Source organism: Aquarana catesbeiana, linkage group LG03 (assembly GCF_042186555.1).
Source record: "Aquarana catesbeiana isolate 2022-GZ linkage group LG03, ASM4218655v1, whole genome shotgun sequence".
In the NCBI taxonomy this organism is placed as follows: Eukaryota; Metazoa; Chordata; class Amphibia; order Anura; family Ranidae; genus Aquarana; species Aquarana catesbeiana.
In genome coordinates, this window is record NC_133326.1 from 494,907,622 (window position 1) to 494,929,331 (window position 21,710).

The 21,710-nt window shown below is 44.2% G+C and overlaps 1 protein-coding gene across 3 annotated transcripts in view; it reads right to left on the reverse strand.

Annotated features, from left to right (window-relative positions):
• The window catches only part of RNF130 (ring finger protein 130), a 612,280-nt gene extending 605,065 nt beyond the window's left edge, over window positions 1–7,215 (reverse strand). For all 3 annotated transcript variants that reach the window (XM_073621066.1, XM_073621067.1, XM_073621065.1), the window contains exon 1: window positions 6,397–7,215. In XM_073621066.1, coding sequence (XP_073477167.1) covers window positions 6,397–6,634 — 238 coding nt within the window. In that variant the 5' untranslated portion in view covers window positions 6,635–7,215. The remainder of the gene's footprint in view (window positions 1–6,396) is intronic.
• Window positions 7,216–21,710: the final 14,495 nt, after the last annotated feature.

Consider the following 21,710-nt stretch of genomic DNA (forward strand, 5'->3'; position numbering starts at 1 on the left):
TGCTTCTCTCGTTTCCCCGTGCTTCTCTCGTTTTCTCCTATGCTTCTCTCGTTTTCTCCTATGCTTCTCTCGTTTTCTCCTATGCTTCTCTCGTTTTCCCACGCTTCTCTCGTTTTCCCATGTCTCTTACGTTCATGTCATATGTTTTATGTCACAGCCTTTCGTTCGCTGCATTACCGTTAGCTAGTGCTCACATTCAGGGTCTGTCACGTTTACAGATCCGTACAGGCTGAGGTTTCGTTTTTAATTGATTGTTGTCCCACAATCTTCTCGCCTGTTTTCCATACGTCATACGTGCACGTTCACCATTACACCTTTACTACTACCCACCACGGTCTGTGGGTACTTTAGCCCTGAGTGTTCGTTTTTAATTTTCCTGTCTTGGCGTGGCAGGTTGCTCGGGCTCGCTCACTGCATACAGTAGGAGGGTGTCGTCATTAGGTTCATTTTTTACGCTCTTGGTCTTGTCATTTCTGCACTCACATCTTCATACTTGTCAGGTATTAGGGGTGTTATGTTTTAGGGCTGGTTATTTGTAATGTTATCTGATTGCTTTCATACAGCTGAATTGTTTCATGTTCTACCACTGCAGATTACCCGTCACGTCTATGGGTTTAACAGATTGAGGTGATCGTTTTTAATTGGCTTGTTCAGTGGCAAGTCTTCTCATCTGTTCTTACGTTGCTTATGTATTTCGTACAAACTTACGTTTCTCATGCAAATTACGTTTCTTATGCAAATTACGTTTCTTATGCAATTTATGTGTTCTCATGTTATTTACGTTCCTCATGTTTTTACATTTTCATGCTATTTACGTTCCTCATGCAATTTTATGTTTTTCATATAATTTTATGCTTTTCATGCAATTTGTTGTTTCTATGTTAAACTCACTTTTATGTTTCTCTCGTTTTTTCCAGGTTTCTCATGTTTTCCCAAGGTTACTCTCGTTCTCATGTTCATCTCACGTTCATTAATTCACGTTCTCATGCTACTGGTATTTCGCAAGTAGTTTGCGGTTTCTGGCAGCCTCGGTTTTTTAGGCTGCTCACTTTTCGTAAGCTCGCATTATACATGGGTTTCGTTCCTCCACGTAGCTTTCGTTCCTGGTGCAGGTTTTCTCAGTATGCTCATGTTTCTCTCGTAGTTCACACCCAGTGGTGTGTCACTTACACAAAAATAGGTTACCCAGGGGACTGTGGTTCCTCCTTATCCATGCACACGACCTTTTGTTGCCTAGCTACCCTTGGCTAAGGTTGGCAAAGCATGGAACTATTGGTTAGTCAGCCATGGCAGCTCCAGCAGCCTTTACGGGCTCAGGGGTTTTGTGGGTTCTGAATTTTCTCAGTCCCTAGGCCAGTATCAGCAGGCTTCCTACTTGGTTCGGTTTTTGGCCTCTTTTAACTCATATCGGCACAGCAGTGTCGGGGCGTATCTGATTGGGACTCAGCGTTTCATGTTGTTAGTAGACCCGGACAGGTTTTCTTTATTTGCCGTGCATTCTATTAAAGCCATCCTCAGGGTTCCTGAAAGTAGCCCTCCTGCTGTGATCAGCAGACTTCTCATCATGGGTCATATTTTCCGTATCGTATCCATCACATTCCCATGGTCTCCTTCGTGTTGGGTACTAGCTTGGTGCTCAAGGCAGGCCTATACCCGGGGTTGGGTCATAAGAGACAGGAGCAGTTCTGCATATTTGTGCCTGGGACTTCAGTCGTATTGGGTAAGTGCAGGTCGTATTGTTCTCTGGGTTGGCCCAGAGCCACTTTAGAGATACCACAAGCAATTGGTATTTGGTAGATTATACGTAATTTCAGTGGGCTATTATTTGGCTTCATATTCATCCTACTGGTCATTTTTGCCCCCTTTTAGGCATACTGACCATTTGACCAGGGCACAACTCAGGTCTATGTTCTTTGTTGCTTTTTGTTCCTTTGTACACTATCCACAGATTGACTCCGAGTACAAGTGTAAGGCTGACTGCAGGTCAGCCTGTTATTGTAGGAGGAGTCAGGCTGCATAAAGCCTGCCCTCCTTCTTCTCCTTCCTATGGTCGTAGGATCTCGTGTCCCACCCACCCATTCCCCTTTTTTTCTTTTCTTTTTTCATTTTATTTCAATTCATACTTGGGTATGCCCCCTTTTAGGCATACTGACCATTTGACCAGGGCACAACTCAGGTCTATGTTCTTTGTTGCTTTTTGTTCCTTTGTACACTATCCACAGATTGACTCCGAGTACAAGTGTAAGGCTGACTGCAGGTCAGCCTGTTATTGTAGGAGGAGTCAGGCTGCATAAAGCCTGCCCTCCTTCTTCTCCTTCCTATGGTCGTAGGATCTCGTGTCCCACCCACCCATTCCCCTTTTTTTCTTTTCTTTTTTCATTTTATTTCAATTCATACTTGGGTATGCCCCCTTTTAGGCATACTGACCATTTGACCAGGGCACAACTCAGGTCTATGTTCTTTGTTGCTTTTTGTTCCTTTGTACACTATCCACAGATTGACTCCGAGTACAAATATAGGAAAAGTAAATCAGGACTAGAATTACACTAGAAATGCCACTGAGAAGCATAAAATCTTCAATTGCAGTAAAGCAAGCTTATTATCTAATTTAAACAAGAATGTGAAATAAGTCTCTGGTGGCCAGCACAGTCTTCAGCATAGTCACCAAATACGACGACAAATCCTGACTGGTAACTTTGTAGGCGATGACACACATTGTACATAGATCTGTGCCTTCTCCGAGATGGCCAGAAAGATCCTGTGCACAATGACCTCATTGCTCTGGACCTTCGCCAAACTCCATGAATTAGAGAGCTGATCTTCCCTGCATATTTTTTTTTTTTTTTTTTTTTTAATGAATGTAGTTGATTTTAGCATACTCTACAAGACCATTAACAAAGGACATTATACAATGAAACAAAGAGCAATACGTATAGTACAGTGACCACAGCATCATCTTTGACAGCTCATGTCTGATGCATGGAGAAATCCTATTGGTTGCTATAGGTTAATATACGTCACTGCTCGTGGCAATATTTGATCATAAAGTCTGATATTTCTAGTCAGCCTTAATTATAATCTTTCAAGACTAGACAGCTCCGTCTGCCAGACATAATGGGGGCAATGCAGTGGGAAAGGCTTGTACTCCATATCGAGAGGTTCATAACTGCTGCTTAACTCAGCCAATTTCATGTCTGTGTAAAAGCGTACACCCCCGGCTAATCGTTGCTAAAATAGTTACTAAGCTATTCTTTTTTTTTTCTCCCTCCGGATGATCTCTATTGTCGTCCCCCCCCCCCCCCCCCCCAAGAAAAGCTTGGCGCCTGGGGTGTCTACTAATGTTCCAACACGTGCGCTTAAGCGATACCAGCGTAAAGTTGATGCAGAGACTATTTAAAATAAAATATTTGTTTGGCGTGAGATTCCCCCCCCACCCTCTAAAATCTAGGGTTCATGCACCGAGCATGAACTATTTCAGCCCCACAATGTATGTCACAGACAGCCAATTCAGAACAGGGCCAGTAACAATCTCAGCACGCAAAAAAAAAAAAAAAAAAAAAAAAAACCCCCATTAATGTCAACGTTCTTCTATTCAAATCTGTGCAAGATTAAATTTAAAGCTGCATAAGGCAGTAGCACCACTCACAATTGTTTCGATGTACAGTATATGAAAGTCGGAAATCTGGTTTACACATACACACACAAAAACATTTTTCGAATACATTTTTAGAATTTTTTTTTTTTTTTTTTATTTCATTAACAAAATCTAACCTTTGTGGGCTTTTTTTTTTTTTAATATTGTGTAACCAGATTTATGTTTTCTGTATACATTGAAACAATGGTCGAGTGCTGCTACTGTCTCATGCAGCTCTGAGAGCTTGCGCAGAATTAAATAGAAGATTGTTGACATACATTTTTATAGTGTGCTGGATTCTTAACTGGCCCAGTTCTCAATTGGCTGTCTGACGTACCTTGTGCCATACAAAACTGGAAAAAAAAAAAGTTTTGGCTATGGGTAAACTAATATATAATGTATTTACCCACAGCCAAACATTTTTTAGTTATCAGTTACTATGTTTTTAACGCTTTCTGCTGCATTTTTGGTACGTTTTCTGGGCCTATTAGACAACATGTACCTGTGAAACCTTGACATGTGACTCGAAAAACACACCAAAAATGCACCGCAGGTGTTTTTGATGCATTCTCCATTTATTTCAATGGGGAAGTGCATGCTCAAAAAATGCAGCAAGCAGGACTTTTAAAATGTAACTGAAACAATACTGACCGGTGTAAAGAGTTCCATACGATTTAAAGTGATACATTTTTTTCATGCATTTTTAAAAAAACATTCAGTGTGACAAGGCCCTTACTAGGAAGGCTTTCTATTTTCTCTAGTGACCACTGATCTCTGAGATGTAAAGCGATGGGAAATCAATATTGTCACAGTTGTCACCAGAACAAGAGGTGAGGGAAAATTTTCCAGTGGGGACGTCTAAACGCTTGTTCACAGTTTGTCCGTTAAGCTGCGCTGATCTGCAAAGATCATATTGTTTTCTACGTATGTGCCCTACTCATGTGTGCAACTTGCATGCGTTTTTACGCAATGCAACAGGTTCAATGCACTGTGACGCGTAGTTGGATGAGGTATGGTTTTGTGACACTTCGATAAGGTAAAAAATGTACACCCAACATATGTTCCTCTGGGCTAGTGTAAACAAGCCTGGAGGGCCCATTCACACAGACTTTCTGATCAGGCCTGCCTGAAAAAACTGACAGGTAGACCCGATCGCAAGCTTCATGCTTTAGGCCCCTTTCACACTTGTACGATCTGAAAGTCACGTGCCTTTGACGCGACTTGAAGCAATGCCTGTGTAATCTTAAAGTCTATGGACCTCAAGTTGCATCAAAGTCGGACCAAAGTAGTGCAGGAACGTCTTTGAACTTGAAGTCGCACAGATATGAACGGTACTCATTGGAAATCCCGGGGTACCACTTGTCATGCAACTTTGCAGTCCTAAGTCACACAAGTGTGAAAGAAGCCTTACACTCCATTCACACCTGGGCATTTTGGGATTGTGGCAGAATGGATGAGAACGCAAAATGCACTCCAAAAATCGCAAAACACAGGTCCAGGTGCCATTAGTCTCAATGGCACCTAAAACGCAATTGTCTCGTGATTTATCACACGACAAATCACATCGTGTGAAGCTTATTGCCCAAAGAAGGAGTAGGCGCTTCTTTTGAGTAACAAGCTTTACACAATACAATTTTCCATGATAAATTACGCAGCAAAACCACACTGTGTTTTAGGTGCCAGTGAAAATAATGTCTTCGGAAAGCTATGTTTCGTAGTGCATTTTGAGCTTGCAGCGATTCTTCTGCAATCCAAAAATGCCCAGGTGGAAATTGAGCCTTATGAATAAGTGGATGTAAACGGACTACCTCTGAGTATGTCCAGGTCCGGAGATAGGCTGATGTAAACAGACAGTGGAGTCTGTTTACATCCACCCGCCTATAGAGCTATCATGGGTTTTCCCAGGTCCACCAGACACAAACTGAAATCTGTCCCATTTAGCTCTGATTCTGCAGAGGACCTGTTCATGGATCCCCTACTGATCAGAGTGGACCCCACAAGCCCTTAAGTTGGATACACACTATACAGCCTTTGTTGTTCCAGTTCCTTTACCTTCAATGATGTAATGCAAAGGCCTGCCTGATTGCCTACAAATTGAAAGTGTTTAGGTTTGACCTCGTATTATATGGTTTTGGTAAATCTAAAGAAGGAGAATCTACAGAAAATTGTATAGTGTGTATCCAGCTTTAGGCTAAATTCACACCTATGTGATGTGGTGTGGCCCATGTTTGCACGGGCACAGAAGTCCGGTCACTTGAATGATCTGCTGTACCTGTGGAAAACACAGGAAAAAAAAAAAAAAAAAAAAAAAAGGGTCCCCTGCGCCTTTTCAAAACCATCGCTACACGTACATGCATTGTGTTTTTGTACCACGCAGTTTCCCGCACCTGAAAACGGCTGCATTTTCAAACCTGTGGGAGGTGCCATTGAAAATGAATGGTCCCCCCCCACTTTTGCCTGCAGGTGCCGGAATGAGTGAGATTTACACGCCTTCCCGCACATATGTGATCCTAACCATAGAAGCTTTATAAGGACTTCCTGCTGCATCTCTTGGACAGGAAGTTAAAGAATATATCTTTTCATGGGGACAAACGCTGGAAAAAAAAAAAAAAAAGCCCCAAAAAGGGTTTTACCTTTTCCCTACTCAGAACTAATAAAAGTTTTTTTGGCGCACACACACACACTTTAGTTGGCAGCGTAACCCTCCAGACAAAAGCAGACATCGCGGCGCAATACAAAATAAGCAATGGTAAGACAAATACCTCCTTGGAGGTTGACCGGTGTCACAATGATCCCTTTGGCTTCAGTGACGGGGGAGTCCAGCCCGTAGCGACCACCATCCAGCACGGGTTTGTTGCCCGGCTCCTGCGCTGTCACATTCACAATGGCATTGTAATAATCCACGCTGGTGGTCTCCGAGCCGCCCCGGACCACCGAGCAAGGCAACAGCACCAGCAAAGGCAAACAGTTCAAATAGCGCAGCCACCGGCTCCCAGTCATTGCTTTATATTTATTCGAAACGCGGCCAAAAAAAAAAAAAAAAACAATCCTTTTGCTACAAAAATAAAAAATTGTGCAACTGTGTAAAAGCTCGATCCCTTGTGGGTGACGATCCAGAGCCTGTCCGAGCAATGTTACATCATAGATCAGGGACTGGGACTAGTCCTGGAGCACAGGATGGGAACACAAGTGACTTAAAGGAGCAGTACAGGACATGGGCAGATGGGAGTTGTAGTCCTGATCCCCCCCACCATAGCCCAGGGTGATCACACCACCCCCATCCAGTATGGGTATAGAGGGGGAGCTGTCCCTGGTGCTGCGGTTGCCCGGAGTGACGATCCAGATGCCCCCCACAGCTGGCACACAATGGCACTCTCTTCTGTGTGCCCCAGGCACTCGGAATGCAGCAGAACACAGCACACCGAGCTGGAAGTTTCCTCTGCTGTACAGCAGGCTCCGTGTACGCGTCCGGTGACCAAGGACGGGAGGGGGACTCCGAGCTGCACAGCGGAAAGCCCGGAACTGCTGCTGCTGCCGTCGCCGGCGCAAGCAGACTCAAGGAAGAAGGCAGATCTAGACAGGGGAGACGGGACGACCCGCCCACACCACGCCCCTTCACGTGATCGGCACCCCGGCGCCCCGCCCGCTCCTGTCAAGCAACGGGTTTCACGCATGCGCACTACTGTGTGACCTGTCAGTGGCAGCAGACGGGGTGTGCAGACTGCAGAGTTCAAAGTTTTTTGTTTTTTTTAAAGAGGAACTGCAGTCTTCTTACATAATTTGTAATAAAAAAGATCTTTGCCATTCTAAAGCTTCCCTCCAACTACTTTGCATATTATTTTATATATACTGTGATTCTGTACTTGCCAAATATGCTGCAGAAATCTCCCTCCACTGAGCCTGGCTGTGGCCATTTTAACTGTGGGCAGCTGAAGCCGCTGCCTGTTCACTTCCTGGATTTACACAGAGGCACACCTCCAGCTCTGCAGCCCTGCAGCTGTCATTGGCCCTCTTATGACTCTTCCCCTCCCTTCCTGGCAAACTCTCAGGCAAGTTAGAGAGAGAGCTGAGCATGTTGTCATACAGTGATTTCTAAAGGTTCGCTTTTTTTTTTTTAACCACTTCAATACAGGGCATTTCCACCCCCTTCCTGCCCAGACCAATTTTCAGCTTTCAGCGCTGTTACACTTTGAATGACAATTGCGCGGTCATGCAACACTGTACCCATATGAAATTTAGAATTTTTTTCCCCACAAATAGAGATTTCTTTTGGTGGTATTTGATCACCTCTGCTGTTTTTATTTTTTGCGCTATAAACAGAAACAGAGTGACAATTTTGAAAAAAAACACAATATTTTTTACTTTTTGCTATAATAAATATCCCATTAAAAAAAATACAAAAACAATTTTTTTCCTCAGTTTAGGCCGATATGTATTCTTCTACATATTTTTAGTAAAAAAAAAAAATGCAATAAGCGTATATTGATTGGTCTGCGCAAAAATTATAGCGTCTACAAAATAGGGGATAAATTTATGGCATTTTTATTGTTATTTTTTTTTTACTAGTAATGGCGGCGATCTGCGATTTTTATCGTGACTGTGATATTGCGGCGGACACTTTGGAGACTATTTTGGGTCCATTCACATTTTTACAAGGATCGGTGCTATTAAAAATGCATTGATTACTGTGTAAATGTGACTGGCAGGGAAGGGGCTAAAACTAGGGAGTGATCGAGGGGTTAATTATGTTACCTAGGGAGTGATTCTAACTGGTGGGGGCAGAAATTCACAAGGGTAGGAGACAGATCGGTGTTCCTCTGTACTGGGAACACACCATCGATCTCCTCTAATCTGACAGGACGTGGATCTACACACACAGATCCACGGTCCTGCTGTGTTCACGGGCAATCGTAGGTGCCCGGTGGACATTGTGGCCGCCGGGCACACGCATCAGGCGCCTAGTGACGTGGGCGCGCGCCCCCTAGAGGCTCATGAAGTAAAAGATTCATATGACGGCGGCCTGGAGGGACAAAGGTTTCCTGCCGCTGTCATAACACTATGGGAAGTGGTTAAATAACAAACATATACTTACCTCCACTGTGCAGTTTATTTTGCACAGAGTGGCCCTGAACACTGACTTCTGGGGTCCCTCTGAGGCTCTCACGGCTCCTCCTTTTATCAGATATTCCCCTAGGAGAAGTGCTCTCCCGGGGGGGCTACCTTGCGGGCGCTTCCGAGTCCAGCATTTGCGTCCATAGACATGAATGCCGGACTCGGCCCCGCCCCCGCACGCCCGTGTCATTGGATTTGATTGACAGCAGCGGGAGCCAATGGCTGTGCTGCTATCAATCTATCCAATCAAGAGCCGGGCAAAGATAGAGTGCATCCCCGCCAGGTGAAGTTCCAGGGCTCAGGTAAGTAAAACAGGGGGGCTGGGGGATGCATTAAGGTGTAAAACCACAAGGATTTACAACCCCTTAAAGAGGAGTTCCCATTTAAAAAAAAAAAATTTAAAAGTCAGCAGCTACAAATACTGCAACTGCTGACTTTTAATTGGACACTTACCTGTCCCAGGGTCCAGCGATGCGGGGGATCGAAGCCCCACTCGTCCCCCCTCTGCCACGCGCTATGACTGGCCCCGCAATCATATGGGACCGGTCACGTGTCACAGATGATTGACAAGAGGGAGGGGAGAGAGGCGATCTCCCTTCCTGTGCCGAGGGAAGTGACGTCAGGAGCCCAGGCACCGAAAGAGGCAAACCATGTGGGATCCCCTAGCAACAAGCATGTAGAGGTGAGCAAAAAAAAAAAATTTCTCCAAATGTTTTTTTTTAATTTTTTTTAAACACATTACTATTTTTTTGGGGGTTGGAACTCCACTTTAAGCCTAGGCTAATGACCAGACAAGAAAGAGGAAGTGGGTTGTATAAGGTATTTACTGGCAGAAAATAAATATTTTACTATCCAAAGTTAAAACAACAAGGGCAGAAGATTTAACAGATGGAAAGATGAAAAAATGACTGAAGGTCCGCTTTAAATAATGCATTACATTTTATCTAAACCCATTAGATTTTAGTCAACTAAAAGGACTAAAACTATTTGTCAGGGAAATGGCCGCAGAACTTGCAACATTACCAGCACTCATCATGGCCACATCTAGCGGTCCTCTGTGTGCATTAGTGCACGCAGATGCACAACGACATGAACAGGCTCAGGCAGATGCACAAAGGCGCTAACTGGCACGCACAGGCGCAATATGTGACAGATGCTGGTGCCCACTGGCCTGTATAAACCTGCTACCGAGACCTCTAGATTGCTGGATTATCGGCAGCTCCCCCCCCCGTATTTCCTGTGCTCCCGTGTATCCTGATTCTTGACCTCCCGTTACCGGGAGGCCTTGACTCGGCTTGCCTTGACCTGCATATCCTGATCTCCTGGTTTGAGCTCTGGCTTATACTTCTGACTCTGCTCCTGTCTGCTCCATTGTGTTTGACCTTGGCTTGGTTCACCGACTCCGCTACTACCTGTCTAACTGTGTGTGACCCCGGCTTGTTCCAGTTCTGCTACCTGAACCAGCTACTGACTAATCTACCGTGTATGACTCTTGGTCTGGCTTATGATTCTGTTTCCGGTCTTCTCTGCTGCCAAGTTCGCCTTGTGCCACCCCAGCACACCTTGCCCTACAGTGCATCTTGCCTGTTCCAGCTACCTTCCTGTGATCAGCTCATCCGACCACAGCAACTGGCAAACCGTGCTTCTTTGGGCACTGCATTCCCTGTACCACCTTCAGGGGTGCGCTGCACTTAGCCATCAGGGGAGCCCTCTCAGCACCTCGGCCTGGCACATGGTACTGACACAATTGACACAAAGTATATGATTAGAACTGAATCAAAATTAACACTGTCTGTAGGTTCAGCTCTACTGTTATACTTCTTTCTAAAGGCAACCAATTTGTCAAACTTTTGGTCAGTGAGGTGGCCAACCCAAGTTAATTTGATAGTTTGTTCTGGGGACATCCCAGTAAACTTCGCCTTTTAGTTATTAGGCCCCCTGTCCCCCTCAATAACATCCAGGCCTGGCAAATTGGACAGTACTGGACCCTTTTCATCTTGCAAGTGCATGGGGCTGACAATGCATGTAGGTGCCCTTGTGGCCTCAAGGATAATCAAGACATTACTGAAGGTGCATTGGCTCCCCTACAATGGGTACAATGGGTTATTATGCTTGTGCTGTTGCCATGAGTTCCTAGTCAATGTGCTCACTTTCCGGGGACCACACACCCCTATTTCGTTGCAAAGTTCCAGTTTTACTAAGTAGCATCCCCTATGCAAAGTTCCCAACTGCCTCTGATTATGAGGGACTGTCCTTGATTTGGAACAAAGTCCCTCTGTCCCTCCTCATTTGTCCCTCATTTAGCTCTGATCTGTACAGTTATATATAAAATGCACTATTTATCTTTCAAAAAGTGTTTCCCAGTGCTAAACCTTTCATTCCATTTTTAAATTGCTGCATTTGTACATTTCAAAAGCCAATATAAAGGAATAGTAGTTGTAAAAAAAAAAAAAAAACACTTGTGGGTTTAATTAATCTTGTTTTTTTGTATAATTCTCCTTTAAAGGGGTGTTCCCAAGGTCTACATACTTTTGCTAATTGGTGTCCCTCATGCCCAGCTAAAAAAGATGGGTGGTATGCCTATGGCCTATTTGTTCTGTGGGGCTAAAGCTCTACTGTAGTTAATTGCGCTACTCCTTTCTAAAGGCAACCAATTTGTTGGCCTGTAGTGTACGTTTGGTAGGTATGGTGGCTAACGCAAGTCAAATTTACTTTTTGCTCACTCTGAGGAAATGCCAGTAAACTTTAGTAGAGAAACGATGCAGCGCTAAAAAATAAAATAAATTGAATAATAATGTGAATGTTCCCACAAAGGAAAACTAAAGCAGTTATCAAAAAATGAAAAAACATAAAATAAATTAATTTCTTTACATAAATAAATTTTTGCTAATATAGTGATATTAAAGAAAACATCATATCATAAATAAGTGTCACAAAAAAGAAATTAATCCACCAGAGAAAAGGACAAAAATAGTGATAATAGGTGAAATCAGCTAAATTAAAACACTAAATGACATCCAAGCACTGTTTATCACCATAAATAATGAAACAATAGATGTATGTAAAGTCCCATCACAAGCAGTTCAAAAATTAAAAGAAAAAATAGTCCATAAACATGGTGAAGATGCTAATCCAGAAATATGACCACCTCAAATGACCACCCAGGTGGTCTCACCAGGCACAGGGAATATTATGGTCTCTGAAGAACCTATACCGGTATCTGAAGTAATGGCTAGATCTGCGATACTCGGGAAATATAAACAAGAAATGCTCCCATAGTGTAATCATTCAAAACGGGGGATTTATTGTATAAAAAGATTGCACTTACAAGAAGATCCAGTCAATAGAGCGTATACAAAATGCACATAAAGGATAAACTGTCCTGGCGTCTCCACAGGCTTCCCACCGTTCATTTGCTTCCCATCGGTCTCGGCAAAGGAAAAACGTAGTGACGTCAGCGTCACAGGCCCCGACCTACGCGTTTCGTCACGATAGGACGTCGTCTGGGGGTTGGCCAAGTGACGCCGCCACTACACTTAAGGCATAAATAGAGCCGCAGCACCATCTTAGGTACTGGCCGCTACATGTATAAGATAGGAAGCAAGAATGGGCGCCGCCATATTAGCAGCTGGCTGTCCAAACAAATAGATATAACTTAAAAACAGTAAACTTTGCCTTGCAGTTAATAGCCCTCTGTCCCCCATCAATAACATTTGGATCTTCGAAATTGGAGAGTGTTGGCCCCCTGTCATCTTACAAGTGTAGCCAGGTGCTAGGCTGCATCAATATGGAGAAGGAGACTTGTCTTTTATACTTCTCTCACCGAAATATGGATGTTATGCTGCACCATTCTCCTCTGGCCAGCAGGGGGAGCAGAGCGCTGAGAATCTTGGGAGTTGTAGTTTGGGATGGCAGATATAAATTTGAAAGGGAATTCCAATACCTATAATTTAATAGTTAGTTATTATTAATTTTTGGATTTTCGTTCTTTCTGATTTTCAGATTTTCCTTTTTATTTTCATATTTCCGAATTTTTGGATTTTTGAATTTCCGAACTTTCAAATCTCAGAGATTTCGAATTGTCAAACTTTCAAATTTTCAAATTCCGAATTTTTAAATCTACGAAATTACGAATTCAGAATTTTCGAATTTCCGAATTTTCGAATTTCCAAATTTACAAATTTACGAATTTTCAAATTTACAAATTTACGAATTTTCAAATTTACAAATTTACGAATTGTTGAACTTTTACATTTTCGAATTCAGAATTTTCGAATTCACGAATTCTGAATTTTCTAATTTCCTAATTTCCCAATTTCCAAATTTTTGAATTTTTAAATTTACGACTTTATGAATTGTTGAACTTTTACATTTTCAAATTCCGAATTTTTGAATTCATGAATTTACAAAATACAAATTTTCGAATTTCCTAATTTCCAAATTTTCTAACTTACGAATTCCGAATTTTTGAAAATTTACGAATTCCGAATTTAAGAATTTTCGAATTTACGGATTTTTCGAATGAACGAATGAAATGAAAATGAACACATTTTTCAGTAGTGCACATGTCTAAATTCACTCTGTGCTTTACCCACTCCTGACCTCTGCATTCTGTGTGATCCCCACTTCTGATCCCTGCACTCCATGTGTTATTTACTCCTGACCTCTGCCCACTGTACGTTACACACTCCCTACCCAGAGTAGCTTCAAGTTTTATTTAAATGTACCTTTTTAAGCCCATCCACTAAAAAGCACAACTTGGCCACACTCACAATTCGACACATCATGCTACCTGAGCTGCTATTAACCCTGTCCCCTACTTCGCCTCTGCCCCACCCCCATTACCAGTGGGCGTGGCCTTGGATTTCATTTTGAAACTCTGGTCACCTTAATGTAATGTAACATGTCTGACAACATTTTTTGCTATAAGATATTAATAGGAGACATTTTCAGTACTGTATGTATTGTAACTTATTCTAGAACATCACTAATGCGATATCACAATATCTACTAAATCTTACGAATCCTTATAACTTCTTTGGTGGTTAGATATTCCAAAATGATGTTTGAAATTTCACAGATCTAGATTGCTATGTTTTGGTATCACACTAAACGCCATTTGATTAACCCCTAACACCACCTCTCGGTAGACCTTTAAGTGGGCTTTAATGCCTGGGAAGCCTGCGGCGCGGATTCTATATCATGTGACCTCTGTATTTGGCTCTCACAGTGGTCACATGAACGGGAGCCTGTCCCGCTGGTTCTCGATCAGAAGCTGTGACTGAAAGCTGTTGGTGACAGATCAGTCAGCAAGTGGGGAGCGCGCTGTGAGCACACTCTTAGCAGACAAGCTCAGTCTGCTGTGGGTGCGTATCTGCGGTGGTCTGACTGTGTTATGAGGTCAGCAAGAGCTTAAGGCCTCTTTCACACGGACGGCTGTTCTGCCGCTGTTAAAAGCATGTTTTGTTTTTTTGAAATTCCAAGACTCCAGGCACAGCGATCACTTGCAGTTGTACATTGCGATTAGCTGCGTTTACATGCGGCTGCGTTGGAACATTCTTGCCATTTCTGATGTGCTTCCTGTTGTTTTTCTTTCCTTGTTGCTGCTGCTATCCGCAGGAGAAATAGTACACTGCGATTACCTGCAGTTATGTGCTGCAATAAATCAGTCATGGACGCAGTCAAATTTATTTTTTCTAACCGCACCAAACCCAATGTAACAAAACCGTTGCTAAATGCAGTGTGTGAATGGGACCATAGGAAAGCATTGTCTGAGTTTAGCTGCAGTAGATAACTTGATCTATCCGCAGCTAAAAGCTGAATTCAATTCGACCATGTGAAAGGGGCCTATGAAAGGGATGGTTTTATTCTCATACCCCTTCACCTAAATCCTAAAATCATGAGCTAAATAAAAAGAAAAGCTATAATTCTGTGGGATTTGACGTAAAAAAAAAAACATTCCCCAGTGCGCATGCGCGGGAGTTCCAATATGGCTGCTTGAGCCAGGAGCTCCGCTCCACCCCGGACTGCAGAGCCGCACTACAGCAGCCACAGCCATCAGCGCTGCTCACCGCTAACCCATCCGTGCCAGGGACCCTCGGGGGAGCCAGCGGAGATGTCCGGTCCCCCGGTGAGGAGAGATCTCGGCCCGCTATTTGATACGGCGGGAGCGGACGGGAGTCCCAAGATGGCCACCAGCACGGACCTCTCACAGCCACATGCAGCCCAGCATCCCAAGGCTCCTGAACACAGGCCAGTATTAACCCCCCCGACACTCACTTATGCCCAGGCAGCACAGGGGCCCCCAATCCTCCATCAGAACCCCCATCAGGGCTCCCAGAAGCCCCAGGCCTCTACTAAGGCCTCCACAGGCTCCTCAAGCCTGACACACCAGGAGATGTCTCCCCAGGCCCTATCGATACAGGCCCAGCTCCCAGGGGCAGCAAACCTGTCCTCAGGCTTCTCAATCACTGACTTTACACAAATGCAAGAAGACATGTTTATTAAATTCTCCTCATTACTGGAGAAAGGTCTGGCCAGCACAGCACAACAGATCACCAATACGATCAAAGCTGACCTATCGAGTATAGGCTCGAGAATAGAAGCAATAGAGGAAAAAGTTGAGAACACGGTCTCTAGAACAAACCAAAATGCAGCCCACCTCCAGTCTATTCAAGAACAACTCGATGTGGCCCTTTCCAGGATAGACGAACTCGAGAACAGGTCCAGGAGGTATAATTTCAGAATTAGAGGCCTCCCAGAAACCTTCACGGATATACCCTCCACGGTACAGGACATTATCTCTGAACTCATACCTAATATCCCCACTCAACGCCTCGAATTAGACAGGGCACACAGAGCTCTTGGACCCCCCAGACAAGACGGTTCACCCAGAGACATGATTGTGAAACCGCACTTTTTTGCGATCAAGGAGGAGGTCATGAGGCAATCTCGTCAGAACCCCAAACTGCAACACAGGGGACATCAGATCCAGATTTTTGCGGATTTAGCACCATCCACTATTCAAAGACGCAGAACTCTAAAACCACTTCTCTCGGTCCTATCACAAAGGGACATTAAATACCGCTGGTCCTTTCCTTTTGCAGTAAAATTCACATCTCAGGGCAAAACCCACTCTTTTTCAAGTCTCCCAGAAGGTGAAAGACTGCTACTGTCTCTTAAATTTATTTCACAGGAAGCACCAATGGACTTTTCTGCATCCTCATCAGGCTCGACCAAACGTCCTCCTCCGGGCAGCCCTGTGTCCCCCCCTATGGAATAAGAATACTTCCAAGAGGAGCAAGGATGGAAGACCTCCATAAGGTCCGGATGGTTCCTTAACTTTTCTCTGTCCCCTCAGGGACTCTCTTTTGGGGCGGTGGTCCCAACAGTTGTCGGAGCTGGAGCTCCATACCCCCTTATGGTTCAAAGGCTGGTTAAGCCCACTACCCGAATCTCACCTCCCAACGCACCTTGTAGCTACAGTTCTCCCCGACGGCAAACCCCTCCATAGGGGGAGGGAAGCAACCCCCCATGGCCAGAACACCATCATCCCTCCCTATAGCGGAACTGTTCAGCGGACTCAGATGCCCTCCAGCAGTTGTTCGGCTTCTCACGATAATAGTCCTTTCTGACTGTAAAGTTTTTTTCTTTATTTTTATTTTTTATTTTTTCTCATTTGGGAGGTCTGAACTTGATCTAGACTTACTGGGACTTCGGTATCTAGCCCCGCTCTAGTATAGGGCGAGTTCGCCTGTATGTCTAGCTACTAATGACCAAATGTATTCAAGATATGCTTAGATGGTAGGGGTTTCTTCACCGCTACAGTGTAGAGCCCGGGTCGTTTAGGAAGCCCACCAAGTCAGATTTGGGGTAAGGGGGGGGTGCTACAGTGGGTGGGGAGTTTTCGTTATTGTTTTCAGCATTACGGTGACTAATTAGTTAACCTGACACGCAGTGCCGTGAGTAAAGGGCTGTTTGAACCTTACTATAGTTTTTCTTTTATGTTAGTGTGTAAGTGTTAATGTTTTACCTTGACAGAAAAAGGGTCCGGGGTGGATCCCTTGTGCCTCCTCTCATTTCCGAAGAACCCTTAGTGTCCTTTGGATTTGGGACTTCAGTCGGCCTCCCAGGTGGACTGAAGGTAAATTTGGGAATATTGCGGAAAATTCTCCACAATATCCCAAGGGTCATATTAGGAGACCCATGTCGCTATTTTTGTTCCTGTATGTTTGTTTGTCCTTTTCTACTTTTTGTACCCGCTCATCCCTTTTCTTTTTTCCAGCCGTCCTGCGGGCAGGGGCCTCGCACCTCTCGGAGATAAACTTAGAAGACGTCCATTACTTATCTTGCCAGGCAAGATTCGGAAGACTTCAATTGGTGAGTGACTGCTTGATCATGGGTCTCCCTCCCCTCTGCTCACATGACTGACACACATATACTAGGAAACAATCTCAAGGTGGCCTCTCACAACGTTCAGGGCCTGAATTCACCTAGAAAAAGGAGACTAGCCTTGGACCACTACAAATCTTTAAGACTTGATGTAGTGCTCCTTCAGGAGACTCACTTTCCCATCCGGTACACCCCCAAGTTCCTTCACTCTTACTACCCATCCTTCTTCTTAGCGAATGCCCCTAACAAGACTAAGGGGGTGGCAATTCTAATTTCCAAAAACAGCAAATTCTCCTATATTTCTGACTATAAAGATCCGGAGGGAAGATTTGTTGTGGTGAAGGGTACCCTGGAAGGAGTTTTATACACGATTATCTCATATTATGCCCCGAATAAGGGTCAAGCATCCTTTTTCCAGGGACTCCTCAGTACAATAGAACCCCTATTAGAAGGGAAGGTCATTATGGGAGGAGATTCAAACGTGGCTTTTGACCAGGGCTTGGACAAAACTAGGCCCCCCAAAGACCAGCTCACACGCCCCACGAAATTAAGCACCAGAATAGCTAAGCTTCTACATACCCATGGACTTATAGACATCTGGAGGGAACTAAACCCCAAAAGTAGGGACTACACACACTTCTCCTCCCCCCACCAATCTTACGCCAGGATTGACCACATACTTATTCCATCTTCACTTATACCCCTCTCCAAAAAAGCTGCAATATTGGATACAGCCTGGTCAGACCATTCACTGGTCCTCCTCACCCTGAGAAATGTCCTCTCGGGGAGAGAAGGTTCCTACTGGCGCCTAAATGAATCCCTGCTTTCTGACCCTTGCTACTGTAAGGAGATAGCAAACTCCATTAAAGAATACTTTACCCTGAATGACATCGATAATATCTCCCCAGAGACCCTTTGGGCCGCCCACAAGGCAACCATTAGAGGCATTCTAATCAGGATCGCGACTCAGTATAAAAAGGAGCGCTTGATAGATATTCAACGCCTTGAAAAAACATTCCTCTCCTTAAAAGCAGAACACAAAAAACACCCGGATAGGACCATTTCAGAAAGGTTAGATGCGACTAGACTTGAGCTGAATCTTGCCTTAATGGCCAAAGCAGAGAAAAACATCAGGTGAAGTGGAGCCAAATTTTACTGCCAGAAAGATAGATTCGGCTCAATGTTAGCCTCCAAACTTACCCCGAGGTTTCGAGCCTCCTCCTTCCCTAAACTAAGGATCGCAGGACAACCCCCAACAGCTAACCCGAACAAAATAATGTCCGCCTTTCATGAATTTTATGAAAATCTCTACAAACCCCCCCAAACAGAGAAGGGCCCTGTAACCACTGCCTTTCTGCACAATTTGCAGATCCCTTCGATCTCCAAAGATTGCAGGGATCTAATGGAAGGAGCCTTTTCAGCGGAGAAGGTCAGGGAGGTCATAAAAGGTTTGAAGCCCGGATCAGCCCCAGGGCCAGACGGCCTCTCGGTCCCCTACTACAAACAATTTGGAGAAATTTTAGCTCCTTACTTGGCTAAATTTTTTAATTCCATTAAATCTGGCACCCCCCTGGATTCACAACTGAATACTGCATTTATCTCTGTCATCCCCAAACCCAACAAAAACCACGAGGAAGTGGAAAATTACAGGCCGATCTCCCTGATCAATAATGACCTCAAAATTCTTACCAAAATCCTTGCCAATCGTCTCTCTTCATTTATTAATCTTTACATACACAAGGACCAGGTTGGTTTTATACCAGGGAGACAAGGTCCGGACCAAATTAGGAGAGCAATAGACATTGTCTCCATTCTCCAAACAAATTGGGAAGGGGGACCGAAACAGGAAGGATTTCTCCTCTCGTTGGACCTCCATAAGGCCTTCGATTCTATCGAATGGCCTTATCTTTTCTCCTTACTGGAGAAATGGGGTTTCGGATCTAGTTTTCTAGGGACCCTTAAATCCTTATACTCCACTCCAAAAGCAGTAATTCGCTTACAAGGTCATTACTCCAAACCTCTCTCTATAGCGAGAGGCACTAGACAGGGATGTCCTCTATCCCCTTTAATTTTTGCTATTGCGATCGAAACCCTAGAAATCGCAGTCAGATCGGACACCAATATACTAGGAGTGAAATGCGGCAACCAAGTCCACAAATGTGGGCTATTTGCCGATGATATGCTCTTATTCATCACCTCCCCAATCACTTCCCTCCCAAATCTGTGTAAACTCCTAAAGGAATTCTCATGGATCTCGGGATTAAAGGTAAACTACTCAAAATCGTCGGCCTTGAACATTTCCCTCAAATCACATGTGGTCTCTTCCCTCCAGAATGCCTTTGAGTTTAGATGGAGCGATACTTTTATTGACTATTTGGGAATCAAGCTCACTGCAAAAATGGAGCTACTTTATTCGGCCAACTTCCCTCACACATACCGCAAACTAGAGATAGACCTAGGCAACTGGGCAAAGGGTGGGATCTCTTGGTTAGGTAGAATTCATGCAGTCAAGATGACTTTGCTACCTAGACTCCTTTACCTTTTCAGGGCCCTCCCAATAAATATTGTAAAAGATCATCTATCTGCATTCCAAAGAAAAGTCATCAAGTTTATTGGGGGGGTAAGGGACACAGACTTCAGCAAAACACCTTATTCTTATCCAGATCACAGGGGGGCTTAGGTCTCCCTCAGCTCTTCTGGTACTATCAAGCTGCCAGACTCGCCCAGATATCGGTAGTGTATGCGAAGACAGAAAAGCCAGATTGGATCCAAATTGAGAGACAGGCTGTACCATCCCACACCCTAGATTTCCTATTGTGGGTCCCTCCTAGAAAGCGCCCCCCGATTCTCTCACCAACTCTCTCTCAATCCTTTAAATTATGGGACTCACTAAGAAACAATCGGGCCTTAATATCAAATTGCCACCCACTTGCTCATATTTTCAATAACCCGGACTTTGTTCCGGGTCTAGACATAAAAGCATTTCGATGGTGGCTGGATAAGGGGATGTACCGGATCGGACACTTCTATACGAATTTAGGCCCTATTACCCTGGCCTTTTGTGTGAGCCACTTGGAGATGCCTACCTCGGAGCGATTCAGATTTCATCAAATTCGTCATTTCCTCGCCCACATTGGGGAGGCAAAATCTACCCCCCACACATTCACGCCATACGAACTCTGGTGTGGGCGGTCTTCAGAGCAGAGGGGAGGCATCACCGTCATCTATCAGTCACTCGCCAATCAGTCAACCAAGACTCCTTATATGCTCGCATGGGAGTCGGACCTATCCATACAGTGGGACCTAGATAAATGGAGGATTACCTTTTTTAGGGCCTACAGGGGCATTAAGAATACTTCCATGATAGAGTCTAGTCTTAAGGTTATTACTAGGTGGTATCTATCTCCTGACAGATTAGCCAAAATGTTCCCCTCGGCTGACCCAAGGTGTTATAGAGGTTGTTTACTTAGGGGCTCGCTCTCCCATATATTCTGGGAATGCCCAAGATTGAGGACATTCTGGAATAAGATTTTCCTCTTGATCAGGAAAATTACCAAGATCCATATCCCGAAAACCCCAGCTATGGTGCTCCTAAATGACAATCTGCCCAGGGTTCCGAAGCTTGCCCGCAAACTAATTCACTTTATTTTTCTGGGCACTAAGCTCACCATCGCCAAGGCCTTGAAGAAACCCAGTGTCCCTTAAGGCGGCGATCCGGAAAATCTCCTGGATTATGGCCCAGGAGAAGCTTGCTAGCATTCTCAACAACACAAAAGACCAATTTGAGGCTATATGGGAGCCCTGGGCAAGTTTCATTGGTATTTCTTTGATTCCGGGTATGCAACCATAACTCAGCTGGATGCTGCAGGGGTGCGGGGTTTCTTCCCGCGGGATGGCTCTCTTCTCTCTCCTCGCTCTCCTTTCTACCCCCCCTCTCCATTTCACATTCTTTCCTTTCTCTTTATATACTTTATGTTTTGAACTGCAGACAGTTCGATGGTTTTAGTGACACTTATGATCCCAGATGGTTTCTATCCTAAGGGATTAATATACTCTGATAATGTTTCCCTACTAGGATTATCTACATTTCAGCTATGTTTGCTGGGGGGCTGGGGGGAGCTGATGGAGATTTCTCCGGTCACAGTGTGTTCCCTTTTGGGGTGCCGGCGGAATCCCTCAGGTCTCCTCCCCCTACTCCTAGGATAGTCTAGGGATTTCTCCCTTTTTTGTTTTTTGTTTTTTTTTTTTTTCTTTGTGTTTTCTTTAGGCCGATGGTGTTATTCTCTGGGATTATCTGTTATAACCATAGGCCGGGACCTAATCCCTAACATTTGTTCTTTTTTTTGAATTGCCTTACCCCATTGGGATCTATCTGTATTTGATATGACTAATCTGCCTTCATGATTCATTTCTTGCACAACTTGTTTGTTAAAAAAAACAATAAATATTTTGAAACGTAAAAAAAAACAGTCCCTAACCACATTTTGTTGTTTTCGGTATCATTTACCATACAGAGTACTGTACATAACATATCATGGAATTAACTACTTCAGTATCATCTTTTAATACCCCT